The 18,301-nt window shown below is 38.0% G+C and overlaps 3 protein-coding genes across 3 annotated transcripts in view; 1 reads left to right on the top strand and 2 right to left on the bottom strand.

Annotated features, from left to right (window-relative positions):
- Window positions 1–7,462, bottom strand: part of LOC139948463 (ribonuclease 3-like) — a 31,306-nt gene extending 23,844 nt beyond the window's left edge. Inside the window, exons 1-6 of the mRNA XM_071946610.1 lie at window positions 7,439–7,462; window positions 5,660–6,429; window positions 4,558–5,025; window positions 3,649–3,789; window positions 2,986–3,184; window positions 1,228–1,375 (exon numbers count right to left, since the gene is read on the bottom strand). Of these exons, the coding sequence (XP_071802711.1) occupies window positions 1,228–1,375; window positions 2,986–3,184; window positions 3,649–3,789; window positions 4,558–5,025; window positions 5,660–6,390 (1,687 nt within the window). The 5' untranslated portion in view covers window positions 6,391–6,429; window positions 7,439–7,462. The remainder of the gene's footprint in view (window positions 1–1,227; window positions 1,376–2,985; window positions 3,185–3,648; window positions 3,790–4,557; window positions 5,026–5,659; window positions 6,430–7,438) is intronic.
- Window positions 7,463–7,729: 267 nt separating this feature from the next.
- LOC139948462 (STING ER exit protein-like) lies at window positions 7,730–16,709 on the top strand. Its single transcript, XM_071946609.1, has 7 exons — window positions 7,730–7,940; window positions 8,741–8,855; window positions 9,122–9,163; window positions 9,394–9,529; window positions 10,301–10,390; window positions 11,066–11,155; window positions 11,768–16,709. The coding sequence occupies exons 1-7, from the start codon at window positions 7,820–7,822 to the stop codon at window positions 11,831–11,833; spliced, it is 660 nt and encodes a 219-aa protein (XP_071802710.1). The 5' UTR covers window positions 7,730–7,819; the 3' UTR covers window positions 11,834–16,709.
- Window positions 16,710–16,740: 31 nt separating this feature from the next.
- Window positions 16,741–18,301, bottom strand: part of LOC139948461 (rap guanine nucleotide exchange factor 1-like) — a 49,664-nt gene continuing 48,103 nt past the window's right edge. The window contains exons 19-20 of the mRNA XM_071946608.1: window positions 18,144–18,278; window positions 16,741–16,885 (exon numbers count right to left, since the gene is read on the bottom strand). Of these exons, the coding sequence (XP_071802709.1) occupies window positions 16,744–16,885; window positions 18,144–18,278 (277 nt within the window). The 3' untranslated portion in view covers window positions 16,741–16,743. The remainder of the gene's footprint in view (window positions 16,886–18,143; window positions 18,279–18,301) is intronic.

The raw sequence follows: 18,301 nt of genomic DNA, 5'->3' as shown, positions 1-18,301 counted from the left end.
AAAACGAACCCCAGTACATTTTGTTGTATCCTGTCCGCGGATTGGTTGACAGCGCAAAAGATCCCGTTTTGGACCAACAGTCTCCCTGGATAGTTAGCTCACTGAATCAATCTGCTTTGATACACGTGAAAAAACATGATGCACAACCCACATGTTGCCGAGTATCCCACTACACACACACACACACACACACGGTCGACCAAAGTCCATTCTAACCAACATTCTGCACGCTGTGATTGGCCATTGACGGCAGTTTTATTTCATATTCATGATCTTCTTGACTAGAATTCAATGCAGTACAAGTTCACGAACGGAGTAAAGAATTGCTGCACGCTGTGCATTACGCCTGCAGATTGTGCACAATGCACAGCCTTGGAGAAATTCTAACAACATGAACAACTTTTGCCGACAGAGGGCGTTGCGGGGCAAAGTTCATTGAATTATTTCTCAATGACCGATCATTGATTCTCAAAGATTTCGTTGCAAACGGAGTTCAAGACATGTTAAAAACAACTGATCCTCAAACCACGACTTCATTAAATGATTTTTGATGGAAAACGGATAATTTAGGGCATGAATTAAGAGATAAAATCGTCCAAAAACGCAATTCTAAGGACTTTACGTTATTACGTGATTTTTTTTTTTTTTTTTTTTTTTTTACGCTTCAAAATTTGGTGTATTCAATACATGCGGGCTCTTGGTGGGCGATTGAAACAAACAGTTAAGGGAAACCCATGGTATGTCTTCTCATAATTGCTTTATTTCCATAACACTTCATTTAGCAAATATTCATGTAAAAACATATGCAATATAACAGAAACTCTCCCAAAAAATAAGCAAGAATCCTTTCCCCGAAATTTGGGAGAATCTTGGATTCTCGCAAGATTCCTCAGCGAGAATCCATTTTGATTCTCGCGGAGTCACGCGAACTTCTAGGCCTGCAAATTTGCCTCGAAATTGCGTATGTTTTCCTTTTACTTTGCGAACTAACACGGTCGGCCATTTATGGGAGTAAAAAATTTGACTCCCATAAATGGCCGACCATTTTAGTCGACGAGGTAAAATAAAAACCGTGTAATTTCGAGGCATGTTTGTGTGGATCACTGTATTCTACTTTTAAAACCATATCTTTCTAACCATATGTATTTTATAACAAACGGTAACAAATGTTTTTTATAGACCAACTCGTCCGATCCAAGGCAAGGTGTTCCTTTAACTCCCACCTACCTTTATGTACATGCCAGTGTACTTTAGGTTGAGGTATTTCTAACTTGGGCTGGTTTTCTCTCGCTTGGATCCCGCGATTTACAATCTCATCTTCGAATCTACTCAGCAGATCTTTCAGTTTATCGGTAGCAGCAACAGTTGATTCACCCTGTCAACAAAAATGGTGGACAATATTAAGAAGTCTTGAAGTTATGCAACAAAGATTCATTTGAAGCTTAAAGGAACACGTTGCCTTGGATCGGTCGAGTTGGTCTTTGAAAAGCGTTTGTTATAAAATGCATATGGGTAGAAAGATGTTGTAAAAGTAGAATACAATGATCCACACAAACATGCCTCGAAATTGCGTGGTTTTCCTTTTACCTCGTCGACTAACACGTCGGCCATTTATGGGGGTCAAAATTTTGACTCCCATAAATGGCCGACCATGTTAGTTCGCACAGTAGAAGGAAAACCACGCAATTTCGAGGCAAACTTGTGTGGATCATTGTATTCTACTTTTAAAACATCTTTCCAACCATATGCATTTTATAAAAAACGGTTACAAACGCTTTTGTTTTGACCAACTCGTCCGATCCAAGGCAACGTGTTCCTTTAATGTGAAAGGCACTGGACACCTTTAGTAATTGTCAAAGACCAGTCTTCTCTCTTGGTGTATCTCAACATATGCATAAAAAAAAAACTGTGAAAATTTGAACTCAATTGGTCCTCGAAGTTGCGAGAATAATGGAAGAAAAACACCCTTGTCACACGATGTTGTGTGCTTTCAGATGCTTGAATTTGAGAGCTCTGAGGTCTTGAATTTTGCCATTCCTGCACAATAGGTAGATCGCACAAAACCAATTACTTCTTTCTTAAAAACTACGTCACTTCAGAGGGAGCTGTTTCCCACATTGTTTTTTACTATCAACAGCCTTCCATTGCTTGTTGCCAAGTAAGTTTTTACAAGTATTTTGAGTAATTACCAAACGTATCCAGTGCCTTTAAGAATGTTCAAACACCTTCAATAACTTTACCTTTCCAATTCCATTTTTAAATTGTCATCTAATTTGAATACATATTGAACTTTTCCTGATACATTACACTGTTCTTGGTAACAATCTTACTGGTCGGTTGGTCTGCCATAATTTTATACTTTATCTTTTTACTTCCACACAATAATCCTCTCAGTGTTTTCATTGTGCTATTTAATTTTGGAAAACATTTATTGCCTTTTAATTGGGGGTTAAACAAAGAAGAATCTACAATAGGAGCAGGATTTGAACCAAGGACCTCCAATTTAATGATCCGGCGCACTACAACTGAGCTATCTAGCCATATGTTAGCTTAGTTTAGTTCAGTTTTATTAGGCTTTTTACACTGGCATAAAAATATGCAAAAAGAGTTGCTTGGCACCTCTGAAAAACAGTGTTTCACTGAGAGGGTTCCCCAGGGTAAATAAGAAATAAATAAATAACTAAATAACTAAATAAATAAAGATACAAAGAAGCAAAATACATCAAAAATACCAAGCCAGTGAGTGGCAAGGAGGAACAGGTAACCAGCACCTCTACAAAGCTGTTCTGCCACAAAGAATGTCCCCTAATACCCAACCCACAATTTAAAAAACACCCACCCCTCTGTTTAAAAAAAAACACCAACCTCACTATTTTGTCAAATTCTTTGTTTGGGAGTGCCAGTCAGAAGCCATACAACCCTGTATATCCAAGTCTATGATACAACCAGGGAAGCCGCAGCAAAGTAACATCAATGTATTTGTACCTTTTGCATTTTGGGATCAGTCGAGTAGAAGTTTCCTTTAGGAGAGCACTGTATCCAAGATGGTTCGTCTTCCGCTGTATTACTCTCATCTTTCTTATCTTCTTTATCTACAGACAGATTCATAGGGTTTTGAGATTCTTCAAACGCTGCTGTCTTTGCTTCTAACTCATTCCAACGAGTTGTTTGGCTGACAGGAGACCTAATCAAGAGGTTAATTGAGAAAGGAAATAATGTAAATTGATTTGAACAATTTGTCATTATTAATAATAATAATAATAATAATAATAATAACAAATTCATATATAGCGCACTTCACAATAACGGTCTCAATGCGCTTTACATTAGTCCCCTGGTCATTGGGCCAATAACATCCCTTAAATCAGTCTCAGCTCCCTGGGGAGTATACAACCTGGGTAACCTTTTATATCGCTCCAAAGACCTATTCATTCACAGTGTCAACCTCTACCCTCGCAGATACCCATTTATACCCCTGGGTGAAGAGAAGCAATCATAGTACAGTATCTTGCTCATGGACACGACCTACAACACCATCATCCATTTTGAATGGGAGATTTCCAGCAGCCGAAAGGTAGATAACTATGACAATCTATTCCTTGGTCCAGTTAACTGTGATAGTCTGTTGCCATGGTATTTCAATCTCACCTTTTCCTTGGTTGTCTTCTTTCAGAATCTTTCTCATTATCCTCTTTCTTTCCTCTACTTGGTGAAATTGATGATCTGGATTTTCTCGGTGATTGACTTCGTATCGAAGATTCTTTCCTTGATCGATCAAGATGTGGCGACCTGTATCCAAATATATAATGTATCGGCGAGAATTTTTTTTAATGCATTATTGTATTGGATAAATGCCTATTGTTTCTTCAAGGTAAGATTCACCCAGATCTATGATTTCGGTAAAAGACACTGGACACTATTGGTAATTGTCAAAGACCAGTCTTCTCACTAATAGTGTATCTCAACATGTGCATAAAAAACTAACCTGTGAAAAGTTAAGCTCAATTGGTCGCTAAAGTTGCGAGATAATAATGGAAGAAAAAACGCTGTTACCACACGAAGATGTGAGCTTTCAGATGCTTGATTCTCGACCTCAAAATCAAATTCTGAGGTCTCAAAATCAAATTTGTGGAAAATTACTTTCTTTCTCAAGAAATACTTTACTTCAGAGGGAGCCGTTTCTCACAATGTTTTGTATTATCAACAGCTCTCCATTGCTCGTTATCAAGTAAGTTTTTATGCTGACAATTATTTTGAGTATTTACCAATAGTGTCCACTTCCTTTAAATAGTAGGGACTTTTCGTTTTCGGCGACGGATGGTTCTGCGACGGTTGTTCAGCTAAACGTTGTCGTTTTCAGCACAACGAAGGTTCATCCCAAGTACAGTCGTAGAAATTGAGGGACGACCGTCCTCAAAGCCAACGCATGCGCAGATGACGCCAAATGTCATCTTTACCGTCGCAGAACCATCCGTCGTCGAAAACGAAAAGTCCCTACTAATCCAATGCAATACGACCAAACAAACAACCAATTTATTTGGGAATAAAAGAAATTACCTTGGTCTTCTAGATCTCTCTCTGCTAGGCTGTCTCTGTTTTTGTTGTGGAGAGCTACTTCTCAAGGTTGATCTGCTTTGTCTTGGTGGACTTCTTCGCAATGACCTGCTCTGTTGTGGTGACCTCCTTCTTGGTGACCTTTGCCTTGGTGACCTACTTCTTTTTGGTGACCTTTGACTGGGTGACCTACTTCTTCTTAGCGACCTTTGTTGAGGTGACCTACTTCTTCTTGGAGATCTTTGTCTGGGTGACTTACTCCTTCTCAGTGATTTTTGCCTAGGTGACCTACTTCTTCTCTGTGACCTTTGTTGAGGTGACCTACTTCTTCTCTGTGATCTCCGCTGGGGTGACCTACTTCTTATTGGAGACTTTTTACCAGGTGACCTACTTCTGGTTGGAGAGAATCTTCTTGAAGTATTGCCAGGGTTACATGATGGAAATGCACTGTGCTGATGTTTCTCACTACTCCTGAATTGACATAAATGCAGGATTATAAATAAATAAATAATGATATCGAAGTCTTATATAGCGCATTAATCTACCAACAAGGCACTAAAGGCGCTTAGTTTATACATTTATGCAGAAAGAGAGGTTATTGAATGTTATGAATTCTGCACCGGACAAGGGTTTACAAGATGCTACGGCGTATTCAGCAGCCACAGCCAGGAACATAGGGGCGAACCTCTTCTCTTTTTGACAAGTTCACTTGGGTGGATTTCACAAACAGTTAAGACTAGTCTTATCTTAAGAGTTACTCGTCCTAACTTAGGACTTGTATTTTTAATATCTCCTAGGACTATAGTCCTAAGTTAGGACTAGTCCTACTCCCTCTCCTGGGTTCTTTTACATGCGTTACACAACACATGGGACCAACGGCTTTACATGTACATCCCATCCGAAGGACGAAAGCAATGGTTAAGTGTCTTCCTTAAGGACACAAGTGTCATGGCTGGGGGATTCGTACCCACACTCTGCTGAAAAGAAACACCAGGGTTTGAGTTCGATGCTCTAAACCGCTCCGCCACAACACTTAATAAAATAATAATTTCAATGGGATCATCAAACCAAGAAAGACACGTTTTGAATCCTTTCAAGTGTTTACCTTCCCTGATGAGACCCTTTGGGGTGATCATTTTGTGAGGATCTTCCTTCCAGGTTGAAATATTGACCAACATCTCTGTAGCTCCCATCTGAACCTCCTCTTTTCTCTCTAATCTTCTCAGGAGGTACACTTCTTACTTGTTCATCAAAGTTTTGAACATGATCTACTTGAGGATCATGGTATTGTTGACCTGTCCGATGAGGAGACGGTGCGTAATATTGTTTGTATTGATTCTTTGTTTCTTCATTTGGGATCAAGGCAGATGGAGTTGGAGAGACTTCTTGGAATCCCTGAGGATGAGTTCCAATTGGTCTCGGAGGAAAGTATCTCTGATTAGGCAGAGGAGGAGGAGGAAAGTTAGGATAATTGGGAGGTGGCAATCTATGAAAATCTGGAGGAGGGGGAAGATGGGGAGGAGGGGGAAGATGGGGAGGTGGAGGAAGATGAAAGTTTACAGGAGGTTGAAATGCTTGTGGATGCGTATCACCCTGTGGATGGTGAAATGGAAAGTGTCCAGTGTTTGGACCACCCTGAGATTGAGACCCTGTATGTCCAGTCGTTGGATGGAAATTTGGAGGTTCATTCGGATTTGGTGCTCCATCTCTTCGATCTTGGTGAAGACCTGGAGTTTGCTGTTGCTGCTGCATATGATAAGGTTGATTTCCTCTTCCTAAAGATGATTCGTCATTTCTCACATCGGATGGAAATCCTTGGTTGTACGAAGAAGACATTATCGATCATCGGCTTCACTAAAGAATTGGGTAAATCACCTGTTAAAAAGACAACAATAGCAATCAATTTCAACAGTTGCACTAGGGATTTATAGGTAGGGATCTAGAAATGGAAAAGTTTCCGTATGGCGCCACCACTTTTTCATTCGATATGAAATAATACAGTATCTACTTAACCTCAATGAGATATCCTTTTTTGTAAAAATGAGTGAAAAAATGATGGCGCCATACGGAAAGTTTTCCCTAGAAACATGTATAGTTACAATCTCCTTCAAATTCATGGCCCCTGCCCCATTGTAAACCAGATGCCAGGTTTTGGATCAGCAGGAAGTCAGTATTATTTGATTAAGGTTGAGGTAGATTCGCCGCTGGAAAGCTTCTAATCATCCAGATTAACAGCAACTTTGAATGACATGGAGCATGTTGGTTGGTCAGTCGGTGACAAAAGCAGGGACAATATCCACAGAGCTATGTATGAAAAAATGGCCGAAGTCCCTGTGGTTTAATTTGACACAATGATGACAATGACATAAATAATAAATAGTATAATTATAATAAAATTATATAATGTCAATATTGTCAGTAGTGTCTTCCTTTCTTTTAGTTTCGGATAACTTTCCGTATGGCGCCACCATCGGATAACTTTCCGTATGGCGCCACCACTTTTTCACTCATTTTTACAAAAAGGGATATCTCATTGAGGTAAATTAGATACTATATTATTATTTCATATCGAGTGAAAAAGTGGTGGCGCCATACGGAAACTTTTCCTTCTCTTGTTTTGATTTTTGTACGCGCGCCCTCTATCTATACTTTTTTATACTGAATCTGATTCTGAGTCGAGTGTCAACTTCAGGCATGTCTTTGTCAGTCGTCATGCATGCCATTCACGCCATGATTAACCGACTGATCTCTAACTCTCTATGCTCCAAATACAAGTATAAAAGTAATCATTTGAAAAGTTACACATTGTTCAACAAAAACATTTGTTTCAACCACTTGAAGGTTAAGTAGAAGTAGAACAAGAACAGTTCTTCCTTTAACTCACACCTCAACACGTCAAACATTGCGCCGGTGGTGCTAAACTGGTGGTAATTTTTTTTGTACCACACCCTGGCCACCGCATACACGCATAAGGTATGGGCGCCCCCAAGGATCCCTTCACTGTTGACCCCCTGGCCAGCGTGTGGTACGAAAACAAAAATTGCAAACCGGTGCGATTTGATAGTCGGGTGCCCTGATACTAGAGGCCATTATTCTATTAGGTAAAGCATAAACAGTCAAGGATCCATCCTTCGTTTATTGGCATTTTCTTGTCTATTGGTGGCGCTACAATATTTCTCCACACACGACGACGACGAAAGGACAACGATTCGGATCCTAAACCACACTTTTTCAGTACTATATGAACTCGATTATTATATAAAATATGCCTAAAGTGATATCTCGAAGTATAGTTGTGTCTGACAACAGAGAGAAAGAAGAATATGAAAAAGACAGACCGCTACAGACTTACTTTTGCCTGTGTGGTCAAATGGTTCTTATCATAGGTTTGTATGGGTTTTGCTGCCTTTTCTACTTCGGTCTTGGCTGTGCTGTGTGTGTATAGTGATTAGCATGATTAGTGTTTAAATAATATTCTATGTATGTCTATGTTGGTTTCGTAAATTTTAGGTTAAGTACAGCCGTACATGTTGTTCATAATCATGTGTAATAAACTTCTATTTATCTAAGTAATTTGATATGTTTAAAAAAACTTCTTAATTGTCTTGTTCAATCAAGTTGTTTATTAAATTATGATGTTGAATTGTTGGGCACGATTGGTCAATCTGCAGGATCAACCGATAGCGCTGCGCTATCAATCAATCTCGCTGCGCTATTGAAAGATCCGAAAGATCTATTGTTTGCTTAGCAATTAGTCGATCGAGCAACAAACATCTTTGCGTGTTCGACGGATCTTGCTAGTACGAGTATGTTTGCTCGATAATGCAGGAATGGTTTTGTGCGATCGACCAATTGTGCAGGAATGGCAAAACCATACCTGCATGATCGGTCGATCACGCAAAAAAGACTCGTAGCGCGATCAGTTGATCACGTAATGATTTTGTTTGTTGCGCTATCAGCGATTGTTATTGTTGCACAATCAATCGATTGCTGCGCAAACAATAGATGTTTCACTAGCGCAGTGCAATCGTTTGACTGTACAGATTGACTGGTTGCGCCCAACATTTACACTATTACATTAGACATTAAATTTATCATTTATTTATCTCTTCGTTGCCACCATTCCCTGTTCTTGGAAAGTTTGTTGATAATATGTCGTTAACTATTTCACTTGTTTTGTTTACAGATTGTGCAATAGAAAAGCTTCCTCTAAGAAAACGAGACAATGCAAGAGTAATCGACAGCGCAAAACATGTCAACAAAATGACGTGCGATACTGATGAATCTATTCATCTCAGAAGGTAAATATAAGCAGGCAATTAATAAATCTCTTTTGTTAAATCTTGAATATATTTCAATCCGAGAGAAATTGTTCAGTAAGACTAAAAAAGGAAGCTTCCTAAAATTGAAATGGGGACGACAGGTTTGATTGTAGATTTACTGCAAATACAACTTGAAGGCATTGGCTTTGTGGGTAGGTTTTTCCTTTCAGCAGACCCAGTTTGAAAGTTTCCATATTCATAGATAGATGCTCAATTTAATGTTTATAATTTGTTTTGATTTACAGACCAAAAGGCATCGAAAAGCAGTTCAGGAAAAAGTGTAAAAAGTAAGTTGTTCAATTCTAAGAAATGTTTTTCAACAAAACTACATCACAGGCACTGAGACCATGATTAATTCATACAAGGCCAAAATTCTCAGATGTGGTGATGAGAAACTAAAGAGTCAACCGTTATTAGCCTCACGATAGTATGTGTTTTGCTCTTTCTGACAGAAAAAGACAAATAAAGGGATTGTTTGTGACGTTTCTTTCATGAGAATTAATTTTTGTATTTCAAGGTGTGGTCTACTCCTGTTCTATCAACATGAAGAGAAGAATGCTAAAGTCACATTTATTGTTGAAGGTGCTCTCTTCGAGCCGAATAAAGGTCCTATTAAAGAGCCTCTTGTGATTCAAAAGAAAATTCCAAAGAAGGTATGAACATTTGAAAACTTCTTTAATGTTGGATGATCATGAAAATAATCTCTTCTTGATGGAAGTGGTGACTCAGAGGATGGTGACGGACTTGAAGTCAAAATATTCAGCTCTTTCCTGAACCACCACTTCTTCAGAGAAGAGCTTTGTTTATTGTGTGGGTTTTTTTTAAATAAGATTTCTTCATCTTCCTGTTTGCCTGTCCTGTCCTGAAACCCAGATTTTCAGTAAAATATACGTATTGTATGTTCGAAGTGCGAGATTGTTTTATACTTGTATTCTAAAGGCCAGGGTCCAATTTCATAGAGCTGCTAAGCACACAAATTTGCTAAGCGTGAAATTTCTTCCTTGATAAAAACAGGATTACCAACCAAATTTCCATGTGATACTCAGGATAAGCAAACAACGCTGAATACCAGTAACAAGCTATATGCAACGAATAGAAATTTGGTTGGTAATCCTGTTTTTATCAAAGAAGAAATTTCATGCTAAGCAAATTTTTGTGCTGAGCAGCTCTATGAAATTTGGCCTAGGTTATTGTCAGCGGCGGGATGGTCTCTTGATGGAAATCTTGACGCGCGATCATAAAAAAAAACAGTATATATGCCATAGCAATGATTATAAACTGTGTGTTTTAGGATCACGCGTTAAGATTTCCATCAAACCGGCCTTAAGGTATAGACTTAAATGGAGACATTTGTAGCAAACGTTCACCAAATTTTAGTTGATGCAGCAATGTTGATCGCATTACATTGATACAATTAATTGCAGGTGATGTTAACCAAGAAGACAAAGGAGATGGGAAAGTATGCATCCGTGACCGTTTCAACCATTGATGAAGAAGAAGATGAGATTGAAGCTGTGAGTTTTTGCTATCTTCTTGTTCAATTACATCCAATGAAGAAGTTGATCTCATTAAACTCTTTTATTTAAATCCACATACACTTAGCTCGTTACATGTCTTGATTTAGATTATTCATTGTACAATTTTCATTGTATTCTATATTTCTCTTTTGCTGTATATGTTTTGTTTTTTGTTAGGCGCAGAACTGCGCCTGGGTGTTGTACACTAGATAGATGGAGCATTATAAATGCATTATAATTATATTATCCTGGAAGAAGGGGCGAAGGCTCTACAACAAATTTTTCCTTGCACACAAGATACAGTTTTTTCTAGTACCATAAGGCCTGTGTAAAAGCAATAACATGGCTCCTGACAAAAAAGTGAAACTATTGTTGCATTTTTGTAGCTAGAATTGCCCTTAAGACGTGTCCTATTTCAACCTTTCTGTGATGACTAACGAATGGCAGAAAGTCAATCAAATTTTTACACTTCATTGCCACTCAATTTTCCACCTTTTCTCCAGTACGTCTGCTTCCACAAACAGGACATGTATTCCTAATATTTAACTGATTGATCATTATATTCAAAAGTTGTGTGGAAATAAGTGTTTTTTATCCCTGAATCTGTGTAAATATCCACAATGTTATTTGCTTGGAGTGATGTGTGACTATCTCTCAATATTTTATTTACAGCGTGAGATAGCCGATTCTTACGCCAGCAATGCAAGAGTGATTGAGAAACAACTAGAAAGGAAAGGCATGGCCAAAAGAAAAACAGACGAGGTATGTCCCCTTGTCCCCCGTCCCACCACAAGGATTTGGGTTATGTGGCAATTTTGATTTCAAAGTGTTCAGACGAATTAGAGGGATCAATATTTTGCAGTAATAGAGTACAAGGATGTAAAGTAGTTATATTTCTGATGAATTTTAGCTCTTGAATGAAACTCAAGCGGTTAGGAGCACCGAATTCAAACTCTGGTGTTCTGATCAGCAGAGTGTGGGTTTGAATCTCCAGCCATGACACTTGTGTCCTTAAGCAAGACACTTAACCATTGCTTTGTTGTGAAACACATGTAAAAGAACCCAGCGCACTTATCCAAAAAGAGAAGGGGTTCGTCCCAGTGTTTCTGGCTGTGGCTGCTGAATGCGCCGTAGCACCTTGTTACTAATTGGGTCCCAGAATTCATAACTTCAATAACCTATCTTTCTGTATAAATGTTTATACCAAGCGTCTCAATAACCTTGTTGGTAGATACGTTCGACATGAGACTTCAATATTATTATATATCGACTTAATTGTTTGTACATTCTGGAAACCACAGAATAGTTCACCATCCAATCCCATCTCATCTACATGTTGCAGATTTAAATATAATTTAATCTCTTTGTTCACAGGCATTTAGAGAGGAGTTTGCAAAGAAGGCAAGAACAAAAGGAACGCTGATCGATAAAGACCCATGAAATCACACCATCAGAATGAACTGTTTTAGATCATGGCGTTAAGATTTGCTTCAAGTTTTACACCAGTACTGCGTCATCTTTCCATCAATGCCGCTTTCTTTGCTTGGACAAATTGGAACCAATCAACAGTGACCCATGTTTTGGATGTCACCAACTACTCAGTACCTTTTTTTGCAACATTTACAACCTTCGGGGATGATATTCTTCCTTCTTAAAGGGACACGTTGCCTTGGATCGGTCGAGTTGGTATAGACGATGTGACCTCTGACGTCACTCGGAAACTATAACATGATTCTCGCGCACTACCGCCGGGGAAAACCTTTGTGTTTTGGCAGCCAGCTAGAAAGTGTATGCAATCTTACCATGACTACGCGTCTTTTTGCCGGCGAAACATGACGTATACTGTGTTTTTTAAACAGAGGGCGGTTTGAATGTAAACATGGGTCACATCGTCTATATGAAAAGCAATTGAAACCGTTTGTTATGAAATTGATTGTGGTTAGAAAGATGTTTTAAAAGTAGAATTATATAATGATCCACAAAATTTGCCTCGTAATTGCGTGGTTTTCCTTTTACTTTGCGAACTAACGTGGTCAAAATCTTGACTCCACAAAATGGCATGCCGTATTAGTTTCCTGACGCATAAGGAAAACCAAGCAATTTTTTTATTTGGAGCATGTTTGTGTAGACCATTATATTCTACTTTTAACTCATCTTTCTAACCATATGCATTTCAGAACAAACAGTTTCAAATGCTTTTCATAGACCAACTCGCCAATACAAGGCAACGTGTCCCTTTAAGTTTGATTCCCAATTTTTCTATTCCCAATTTTTCCATTGGATTTGGAAAAAATCAGAAAAGATGTGTACATGTATGTCAGCCCTTGTTACTCAATGGAATCATCCTACTTTTTTCTAAGGGCTAAATATCATGCCTAAACCTTTTACAAGATTAGAGTTGAAGATGTGTAAATTATCCATTTGAATACATTCAACAAACCATGGGTATAGAGGTATCTTCACAGCATGCAAATTCAAAGAAATTGTCAAAACACCTGTTTTTTCTGCGTCAAGCTTTTGTTTTCCATCAAGTTTAATATAGTTCAATAAATGCTTTGTTTTTGTTATCACAGGCTGTACAATGCCAGTATGGCATATGCGGCAATTAAAATGCTCTACAATTGCTATGTAAATATGTATACTAGTTTTCCAAACATACAAACTAAACTTCAGTGTAAAAAAAACAGATTCTTTACAAACAGAAAACTGGAAATAAAATAAGTTTTAAAACAAAAAATAAGTTCAAATGACTATGTGTGTCTTATTTCAATGTATACCTTTGTAAACGCGGCAGGAAAAAAACTTTGTAAAACAGGGACATTTAAAAAAAAAAAATTTTACAGTTTCCCCATCTTTTAAAACTAAAAACCAGTTCACACTTCATATGGCAGGGATGGGTAATTCAGACTTCTACCCAAATCTCTCTACTGGTAAATCTCTACTTAACTTTACTAGCACTGAGGAAACTGGTAAAAAAAAACTTCTTTGAGTCCATTACTTCATGGTCATATTTCATAGAGCTGCTAAGCACACAATTTGCTTAGCATGAAATTTCTTCTTTGATAAAAACAGCATTACATGTACCAACCAAATTTACGTGACTTTCAGGATAAGCAATCGACAGCTGAATATAAGCAACAAGCAGTAAGCAACAAACGGAAATTTGGTTGGTAATCCTGTTTGAAATGTCATGCTAAGCAAATTTGTGTGCTTAGCAGTTCTATGAAATTGGGGCCCAGGGGTTATCAAAAGTTGAAATGCCGTCGTTTCAAGTTAGCTCCTAAGATCTGGATCCCAGTTCAGATTTTTTTGTCAGGAGTGGCTCTCACCTCTGATAAAGTGGACAGTAAATAAAAAATATTAACCATTTTCATTTTGAAAGTCAAAACCTTTGAGAGTGGAAAGTATGAACAAAATTTACATTGTACATTAAAAACATATTGCTTGGACTTTACAAATCAGTGCATAGAAATTATTCAAAATCAAAATGAGAACTTCATCTATAAGTGTTGATACAACATCTATATATATTTATATATATATTATTTAAAAAGAGAACTGCAGTCTGATATCACTAAAATGAACAAAATTGTAATGAACATGTGGTTATAATTTAGAAATTGTTTTGAAAGTAAACAACAAACCATTTCAATTGACGTACACCCGTTTCAGACAGGCGTGATAACATTTACATTGGCTCGGCTCATGACAAGTTCGACGTCTGAAACCAAGGCGCTCCAGAGTCCTTTCCGAACGACTGTAACAGTCGATCTTTCGGCTTCAAGCGCATCCAGTCGCTCAGAACTGTTTCAGACGTCAAACTTTTCATGTACTTATTTCAGAATTTGGTCGGCACGACTCTGGAGCGCCTATCTGAAACTGGCATTACTCGCCCAATACATTTGTTATGACGGCGTTGCACTGTACCATATCTTTAATGACTTATGGGGCCAGTTTCACAAAGCAATATAATTCATCGCAAGACAAATTTTCAGTGTCACCATAGTGATTTGTATTGTGACATCACACTTTACTTAGCAACTACTGTCGATTTGCAGTTATGATCAATCTTAGATCTTTGTGAAATCGGCCCAATAATATTAAGAGTTCTTTGCTGAATCCGGCAGTTAAAGTTTTCAGCAGATTCAGCCATATCTGAATGCAACATTATTTACTGTCCAATAAAATCAAACAATTCCCAACATTTGGACGGGCATGTAAAAATGTGTTAAAAGACCATTTCAAGATTATATGCAAATAAAATCGTGTTAAATTTAAAACTGAAAGCTCAGAAGTATCAAAACCTTCTTCTGCTGTTTAAATGCCCCAACGTGTTTCTTCTAAAAGGTAACCTTATCAACAATGTTAAAACAAAACCAAACTATTGATTAATTAACACTTTTACAAGTCAAGCATGTCTATCTCTTTGGGATGTGATGATGACCTCATTTTACACATTGCTTGTGAATAGTATACCAGACAATATCTATTTTCATTCTATTTGCTGATATACTTTGCTTTTTAAAATGATATTCATGATGATCTTGCGCTTTTTGGTCTTTTGCTTTTACTACTTTCTCAAATCTGGAATTTCAGTATTGAGTACATGTAACAAGCCTACTTTCTTTGAAGGTCTTCCATTCAGAAAGTCTTGGTACATTTTCAGGATCCTTTTGATTCTTGTTAATTGACCATTGGTCGCCATCTTGATGACACTTGTGCGTGTGAAAGGTTATCAATGGCCAATAGGTGTGCGCAGTGCGTTCATGCATGCACTTTTCCCAATGTCTTACAAAGATGGTGGTCGATGACGTCATGTGCAATCCATTAATATTCAGGCTTGTTCTTGACAAGATTATAAATTGAAAACTACCAGTTACTACGCAAATCCATGACTCAAATGAAGTCCGTCCCGTTGAATCAGTAATTCATTTCCGTTTTTCTTTATCAGTAGCGACTCTGAAACACCATGAGTTTTGTCTTTGATCAATTTGTAACAATTATATTTAACTAGAATCATTTAAAGACAACGGCAGCAAAACTATCTTGAGATATTATTCCTATTCTATAGAGTTTGCATTTGGTTGAACAATTAAAAGCCTCTGATATTTCTACGTATGCATAGTCACAATTCTCCAAAGTATCACAAACAGTTCACAGCATGACTTTACATTTGTTTTAACGTCTTGCATGATGTACACATTTGCATAATAAATTAAACACTCCGACACTGATGATAAAAACATTATAGATTCAGCCATAAAGCCATTGTAGGCATTATCAAAATAACATTAAAGACACTGGACACCTTTGTCACACGAAGTTGTGTGCTTTCAGATGCTTGATTTCGGGACCTCAAAATCTAATTCTGAGGTATCGAGTTTGTGGAAAATTACTTCTTTCTCGAAAACTACGTTACTTCAGAGGAAGCCGTTTCTCACAATGTTTTATACTATCACTAACTCTCCAGTGCTTGTTACCAAGTAAGGTTTTATGCAAACAATTATTTTGAGTAATTACCAATAGTGTCCAGTGCCTTTAAGACACCAAATTGCAGTTAATTATCAACAATATGCTATAATAATATACTAAAATCTCTTGCCTTGTCTCTTGTCCAATTTCCCTTCTAATTCCACCAGTCAAAGTCCATTCTTTCTTTCCATCTTAACCTAGATTAGTCTGACACTCAGAACACATTGATAATATACAGTACTTTACCATCAATAAAATAGTACAATTGATTTACATTTATCAGTCAGACTACTTCTTCATATCGACATTTCCAATGACCTGCAGTGGATTTATACAATTCATAAATAATTAATTTGACTTTAGATTGAAGGATAACATATATTTATATATTTACATTCAGCGAGTTTAACAATATTAATAAACGTAACGGTGAACTAATACTGGCCAATAAGTAAGCATTAATTTCAATGTCTTTCTCCATACATTCTCTTGTTGTACAAGTAGTGTCACTCACAACAGTAGACCGGCATCCTAGTATGTAGATACCACTGGAGAGTAACATGAAGGTAGTAGGACATGATCGATACGTCTTTGGGTCTACTCTGACAGTGTGGCAGGGCGTGGCAGGGTGTGGCAGGAAGCTTATCCTAAAATTGCGTCTCTCGTGCAGCAGTTTTGGAGATTACCATTCTTTGAGTTTACCCTGTAATTAGCCGCTCACAATGTTTTTATTATTTAACAAAGACAACACTTTCATCCTTTGCAGCGTAACGAAGAAACACATACAGCTCAGCCGGAACCCTGTACATGTACATACCTCAACATTGATAACACTGATGTGTTTTATCTCAATAGAGATGCAGCGCATGATGATGTCATCATGATGTTGTCTTTGGTCGTCCACTGCTTTGAGGTTTAATTGTCTTTGAAAGTTGCCACATCGATTCCTCATCTAGAAAATCATTGAAGTCGTTGAAGAATGACAAGACTTTGGGCGTCTTTCTGAGGGTGTCGTAGTGGCTGTAAAATAAATAATATGTAAGTGAGTTTTGAAGGTTTGCAAGGTGTAAAGAATAAGAAGTTACTATAAATACTAAATAGTAAACTTGTGGGTACAACCATGTATAATATCTCTTCTCCAGAAGACGAGCGGAGTATACAGTTCGAAACTTCAAGACCACACCGGCTCTTTTCAGAGCCAACACTCCCTCTAGAGAGATATTATGGTTGTAAGCGCAAGTTTACTATTTAGTACTGATTGTTACTTCTTGAATAACATGTAGTTTTCCTAAAAATATCAATTAACTACTTGTGCTATGTGAAACTGATTCAGTGTACCAGTTCACACTCAGTAAATTTGAATCAATTTGGGGGATTTAGTTTTCATATCTTTGTTTAGATAAAGAATTCATCCCCTTTAAGATGATTTGTGTAGAATGTTCCAACAAAACAGTGAAGTGAAGTTGGCGAAGGTTTTACACATACAATTATCTTCCAGTACGTGCTAATCCTCCAATCAGATGCTCGAAACCGGAGTGTGAAATCAGTCGACAACCTACTCTCAGTTTTTATATTGCACTCTGCGTACTGTGAGTGTCAATGCGTCACACTCTGCATACAATCAGTGCAAAAATTACGTTCTAAACTTTGCGCAGGCAAAACCCCAATTGACTTTGAGGCTGGTAGATAAATTGGTTATCACAACTCAGCCTCGTTGGGTATGGGACACAGAATCGCTATATTTTTCCGTATTCCACCTCGCGCTTAGGTGATAACTTAGAGTAGTTTGTTCAAACTGTCACAATATTTTTACGTTGGAATCAATCAACTTTTACCAAGGTGACAGCAGGTACCAACCGCATCAACGTTTACCAAGTTGACAGTGGGTGGTACCAACTCCATCTCTGGCCATAGCATGGTTTGTTTATGTACAAGTTGTCTGTTTATAACTAAGGGTGCGTTTGATTAGCTTCCCTTGGTCGAACCCGGAATGCCCGCAGTACGTTTGAATAGCTTTGAAGTCATTCCAGGGGCTCTCCTGGGCCGACCCCAAGTGCCCTGCTTGTGGAACGGGTCACTTGGGGCTGGCCCCAAGTGCATGACGTCACCACGAGAGGGTGAGTGATCGTTCGATTGGCTCTTGTCAGGGGCTCACCTGAGTGAGCACTGCAGGGTCGACACAGGGGAAGCTAATCGAACGCACCCTAAGAGAGGTTTGCGGTAAGTAAAAGCAAGTTGTCTGCTGTAATATTATAGTAAGGTTTGGATTGATACTCACTGTTGCTTGAACCTTCTCATACTATCCAGAATATTAAAGAATTGCCAGCATTTGGTGAAGTTTATATGATCAGTGTCTGGGAGATGATCTGGATTACCGATATGTACAAAGGTTATGTCTTGCAGAATTAGACCCCTAGAGAAAGAAAAGTAGAAGGA

Source organism: Asterias amurensis, chromosome 15 (genome assembly GCF_032118995.1).
Source record: "Asterias amurensis chromosome 15, ASM3211899v1".
In the NCBI taxonomy this organism is placed as follows: domain Eukaryota; kingdom Metazoa; phylum Echinodermata; class Asteroidea; order Forcipulatida; family Asteriidae; genus Asterias; species Asterias amurensis.
The sequence above is the reverse complement of the archived record's forward strand: the minus strand, read 5'-3'. Positions and strand labels throughout refer to the sequence as shown.